This window comes from Helianthus annuus, chromosome 16 (assembly GCF_002127325.2).
Source record: "Helianthus annuus cultivar XRQ/B chromosome 16, HanXRQr2.0-SUNRISE, whole genome shotgun sequence".
NCBI classification, from domain to species: domain Eukaryota; kingdom Viridiplantae; phylum Streptophyta; class Magnoliopsida; order Asterales; family Asteraceae; genus Helianthus; species Helianthus annuus.
In genome coordinates, this window is record NC_035448.2 from 20,744,440 (window position 1) to 20,750,439 (window position 6,000).

Consider the following 6,000-nt stretch of genomic DNA (forward strand, 5'->3'; position numbering starts at 1 on the left):
TAACACTACAAATCACTATAAAACACTACGAATAGTATATAACACCATACAGGGGCGGACTTAGAATGTTAGTAGGGGTAGCACGGGCTACCCCCAACCCCGTTTCCGTAATGTAAAAATACTCCTTAACTCCGTTTTCGTAGTATAAAAATACCCTTCAACTTCGTCTCTGTTATACAAAGGATACCCTTAGTCTAAAAACTAATTAATTGAGACACTCCTAAATTTTTGGGCTAGTTCCGCCGTTGACACCATATAACCCTTTTATAACTTTGTATAACACTACAACATTATATATAACACTCTTTACCGCTCGATTTTGATCTTTTCCCTAAAAAAGAACGCCGATGAATGTTATGGAACCCTAGAAATTAAAGGACGATACACGATGAACAAGGATTGGGAATACGTTTATAACACAACGATGTTTTTCGATGATGATCTTCTTCCATGAAATCCGATTTTTGAGGAGTGAAATCGCGAATTTGTAGGGGTTTTGATAACTGGTGTGCATATGAAGATACGGTTTCCTATTTTCAAATGGATATAAAGACTCTATTACCCCTACAATTTTCAAATCAGTCCAAAATAATAAAACACAATTTACAATTTAGTCCATATTGATCTCAACCATTAGATCAAAGATCTAATGATGTAGATTCTTTCTTACCATTCTCACAAAAAAAAACACCTTTTTTACAATAACCTTACCCATAAATAGAGTTGCGAGAATTACTTAGTCGATTACATACACTGATTTATAAAAATTACTATAAGTAGAGTTATGAGAATTACTTAATCAATTGCATACATTGATTTAAGGTGTTGCATACATTGATTTAAGGTGCAAACAATCATTGGTATGTCTGTTTCTCAAAGAGTAAATTACAAGTTTTGTCCTTTATATTACATCAAATTGCAGACACTGTTCTTTTGGCCAAAAGTTTACAGGCGGTGTCCTTAACTTTTCAAAATCTTGCACGTTTTGTCCTTTAGACCAAATCTGGTTAGAAATCTCAGTTAATTCTTGTCATGTGCATTGCACATGAGGGTAAAATGGTATTTTTCCCTCTCAACCCTTTCTATTCCCTCATTTATAAACCTCACCAACCCTTTGGAACCACCACAACACAGATAAAAATAAAAACAAAGAAGATGATACTCCGGTGATAACCGGAATCCAACCGGACACCGGTACCGATCATCATCGACAAAAGAGATGATCTCGTTTCATCAAAACTTGTTAATTAACCAATTACGATCAAAGACAACAACAGATTTCGCAATCAAAATCACCACACAAAACAGTTGAGTAATTATTCTCCGCAAGCAGCACACAAATTTGAAGATATTTCAAAATAACTAGACATGATCGGTTCGTACCAAGGGACATTAGATACTGGATCAATGAATATATAATTCCCAACAACCCCAATATTGGTACCTTCACCACATCAGTGATTAATAATGGAGGCAAATTAAGCGGTATCGTAAGCAAAAGGCACTAAATCATTCCTCTTTTTGTAACTCCACACAAACTGATTAAACAGGATATGGCTCGGGAATATTAAAATCAATAACGCCAAATTTTTCACTGTGAATAACCAATTCGGCCCACCGACTTGCATCCCCCAACCGACATTCCTTTGCCAAAGGGTTGGTGAGGGTTATAAATGGGGAAATAGAAAGGGTTGAGAGGGGAAAATTACCCTCATGTGCATTGCACATGACAAGAATTAACTCAGATTTCTAACCAGGTTTGGCCTAAAGGACAAAACGTGCAAGATTTTAAAAAGTTAAGGACACCGCCTGTAAACTTTTGGCCAAAAGTACAACGTCTATAATTTGATATAAATATAAAGGAAAAAAACTTATAATTTACTCTTCTCAAAATCTAGTTAATAAATGCTAAATATATTTCTTTACCGGGGGTAAAACATCAAGACCTTATATTACTTTTTGGTTAACATACAAGTGATACAAAGTACAACAAAGGTCAAAGTCAAACCCTTATTTTCAACCATCTAGCAACACCACATCCAATTAACTTAATGATTGATCTGGCCACATTTCTTTCTAACTTCACCATTTAGCCCTGTAATTACCCCAATGTTACCGAGTTTTATCATCGATGTTGCAAAATCGTTAAAAAAAAGATACGGGTACATGCTATAACCCTTGACTATAGAAGCACTTTGTGGATCACTCATTAGCGCTTGATCGGATTCAAGTAATCCAGCATTGTTGACGAGGTTTTTATAATACGCGTTATCAAACATGTATGTACTCACCATGTCTAAGGAGTTAAGGTTTGTGTTTGATTTAGCAACATTTGGACACGCGGTTTTCAAGCTTGAGGCTAGAGATGAGTCAAGATTCGGGTCAGGTTTACCGGTCCCTTTATAGTCAAATAGTCGGTGTTTGAATGTGAAGCATTGAGCCAGCCCGATAGTGTGTGCACCTATGAGCCATGAAAAGAGAACCCTTTTTAGTGGTGCAAAAGAACTAGATATTTGAATCTGAGTTATTTTTCTTTCTAACAGGTCTAATCAGTAAAATAATAGACAATAAAAAATTATTTAAAGCAACAAGCTGGTTATTTTGCTTTGTGCCATATTTGGCACACTACTGATTATAATTTTTTAAATCTTTTTGGACAATAATGTTATTTTCAATGAGGACAACAAATATATTTTTTTTGCTTCGAACTCGTTTAACTCGTTACCATCTGACAAAGCTACCCATTTTACCACCTCTAGGAAGAATGGTACCTAAATTTATTAAAAAACGTAAAATGGCTAGTACCAGAGAGAGCGACGACATCCCTCAGATTGAGACCTACGTCTGTAAACTTAGAGATCATCTTTTCTAGAGGATCAAATGGTGATGGAAGGTTCGTGTTTGCTGCTTTCAGGTTTGCTGTCAAACCGTCTCGACGGCCTAGTGCAACGCCCCAGTTTGGCCCTCCTGACTGTATAAAGATGATTAAACTTTAAGAAAACACAAAAATGGTGTAAAGGAGAACATAAATAAGTAAAGTGTAGAGTGACAATTTGGACACATTTACTTCCCTTATGAGTCAATATTTGTTTGTATCATCTCATATGGTCAAAAACTTATTTTTGCTAAAACTAACATGTCAAATGGATTGGGTAGTAAATAGCCTAAAGTCTCTTTTATTAATTAACAAAACTAACTTTTTAAGTTCTTTTATTCAAAGATATAAATAATTATAACAATATTTTTCTATAAATTACAAAATCAACATTATTTTTTTTATATGTTTTATTCAAAGATATAAATAATTATAACAATATTTTTCTATAAATTACAAAATCAACATTATTTTTTTTATATTTTAAAATAGTTTTTTTTTTAAATTACAAAATCATCATTAGTTATCTGTATTTTAAAACTATTTCTTCATAAAAGTGTGTACTTGTCACCCCAGCGTACAAGTACATTGTTTTAAGTTGAATTTGTTTTGGCCCATTACTTAAAACCAAGTAAAAAAAAATATTGCAAAAGTTTTAACTTGTAACATACCAAAACAACAGCTTCTCTAGCTGCAAGAGTCAAAATGTCAACACATGAAACGGTCGACGGGCAAGCCCGTTCCACATCAGCCTTTATATTGTCTATAACTTCAAACCCACGAACCGAATTAATATTCGGGCCTGCAGTCTTTTCCCCCTTGAAGGTTTCGGTATCATCCAAAAGCACAGAGCCATCACAACCCTAAAAACAAAACAGGAAACAATATGCTTGTTACATTTTAATACAACAATAAGTTGTTTTGAGGGTGTTTGAGATCAGTTAACTTTATTCCCCACCCCCCACCCCCCCCCCCAAAAAAAAAAAAAAAAAAAAAGCAATACTGATGCATAACGCGAAACTTAAAACAATTCAAATGATTACATTAACAAAACAATCATGGAAATGAAGACGAAGAAGAGACGCAGCCACCCTGGTGTCATTTTTCATGGCTGCCCAAACACCATATTTAACTATCATTTGTAAGTTAGGACATGATGAATAATAATAGTAATAATTAAGTTGGCCATTAGCTAAAAGAAATGAAAGAAAAACTAAGAAAATGATGCTAGTGTTCTTTTGATGCATATTGGCTTAAATGGAAAATGATACTTTGAGGAGATTAAGGTTTTTGTTAAGATTCATGGTAGATCCATGTGACTATTTATACGCCAAAAAGAGGAGAATAATTTATAGATCAAGTGTGTTTATTGGATGGGCTACTAGAGTGGTATGGCCATTATAGTTTGTGGTTAACCTAATGGCCATGTTTGTAATGTTTGCAATTAAACAATGATTTCTTTTAGCTCCATCATGTCAGAAGATAAGTACACTAATGAGTTCATCTTTGTCTTTTGTAATGACCAAAAGATCATTAAATAAAGATTAGTATATTATTATAACTGATATTTTATGAGTTTGGTCCTCTTTCATGAGAGGTTTATGAAGAGCTTAGATGTGTTCAGATCGAAGCTAAGATAGATACATTGATGCTTAAAATTGAATGTTTGAAATGAAACTTGAAAAGCGATAATGAGCGAAAGTAGTCACACATATGTAGGTGAGTGAATGAATATAAAATATATGCACAAGGAAGAAGCTATTACGTTTGTTCCTTGGATTTTACTCTCACATCTACCGACGCGTAGTAACTAGTTGTATTGTTTGGTTACAAATGAACATTGTGGTTCATTTCTTGCGACTTGGAAAATAACGGGGAAAAATGCGGTTGGTTTGGTTATAGAGAGAAAGAGATATATAACGAGAAATTTGCCTATTTAGTTTTATACGCGTTACACCTTATAACTCAATCAAACCACTATCTAATTCTCACACAGGTTGGTCAGGTAGGTACTTGTGATCTTGAACAAGAAGGTGACGATGAAGCAACTAACTCAATCGTTAATGAAAAAGAATTAGCACATGGGAATATAAGGTATAAAATAAGTTAATAAAAAGATATTAAGATACAATGAACATGAAACAAGTCAATTACATGAGTGAAGAAGATTCATTTTAAAATTAATTCTAAGACCGCCCGTAGTGGGGCGTTTTTTTTAAAAAAAAAATTGCCCGAAAACGCCCAACCCCCCATTACAGGGGGCGTTTACCGGCGTTATTTTTTGAAAATTTGGACGAGGGCGTTTAAATTAAAACGCTGAGAGAGATGGGGGATCATGCTTGTGTCCAATGAGATATTTGCATGTGGACATGGGACTGACATGGGACTCTTTGCTTTTTTGACCAACCACCACCATCCACTTGTTTTTTTTTTTTTTTTTTTTTTTTTTTTTTTTTTTTTTTTTTGGTTAATGATTGAATGGGGCATTATGGGGCATTATACCCACTACACCACTTTTGCTATAATGCCCCCTTACTGACTAGGACGCCAAGTGTCGTATAATGCCCCATGGTGGGGGCATTATAACCTTCTACCACTACGCTTGGTCTAAGTGGAAATGGAGCATAATTTGATAGGCAATCTACTCACTCAGACATTTCTAAACACTTTTTTCAGATAAATAATCCAAATTTCAAAGTGCTATTTTCTTTCCATCTTTTTTAGTGAGACAAATACATTCAAAAAGAAAGGTGGGCTTTCCGATTGGCATCATTATTTATAGATTAGGGTGGACTAAGGGCCTCATTAGACTGCGGGGAGTGGGGGTTTGGTTTGGGTTGGGAGCTTTACTCGATACGTGGTGATAGTGTGATCCACCGGACCACCCCAAAAGAAGTGGGGTATGGAAGCGGCGTGGGTTAGCGGCGTTGGGCAGACATGTTGGCTGACTTTATTTTTTTAAAATAGTTGAGATTTATAAAATGAAGGTCCAATCATGGCTAGCCACATCACCCCGCCCAATGCCAGGCTCCATAGCGACGCCAAAAGGGCAACGCCAACACCAACGCTGGCCCGAAGTGGCTTAGCCAGCGTTGGCTGGCTTCCTCCGCCCAACCAACGCCACC

The 6,000-nt window shown here is 35.5% G+C and overlaps 1 protein-coding gene across 1 annotated transcript; it reads right to left on the reverse strand.

Moving 5' to 3' along the window:
• Positions 1 to 1,895: 1,895 nt before the first annotated feature.
• LOC110916322 (peroxidase 10) lies at positions 1,896 to 4,149 on the reverse strand. Its single transcript, XM_022161065.2, has 4 exons — positions 3,919 to 4,149; positions 3,547 to 3,738; positions 2,806 to 2,971; positions 1,896 to 2,461 (listed from the first exon to the last, which is right to left on the reverse strand). Exons 1-4 carry the CDS (start codon positions 4,120 to 4,122, stop codon positions 2,049 to 2,051), a joined length of 975 nt encoding a protein of 324 aa, XP_022016757.1. The 5' UTR covers positions 4,123 to 4,149; the 3' UTR covers positions 1,896 to 2,048.
• Positions 4,150 to 6,000: the final 1,851 nt, after the last annotated feature.

Excerpts from the sequence above, each read along its gene's own strand:
- LOC110916322 (XM_022161065.2), bottom strand. The coding sequence starts at position 4,122 with ATGCATCAAAAGAACACTAGCATCATTTTCTTAGTTTTTCTTTCATTT. Across the intron at positions 3,739-3,918 it reads TCCATGATTGTTTTGTTAAT|GGTTGTGATGGCTCTGTGCT; the intron begins GTAATCATTTGA and ends TTTTGTTTTTAG. Across the intron at positions 2,462-2,805 it reads GGATGTCGTCGCTCTCTCTG|GTGCACACACTATCGGGCTG; the intron begins GTACTAGCCATT and ends CATGGCTCATAG.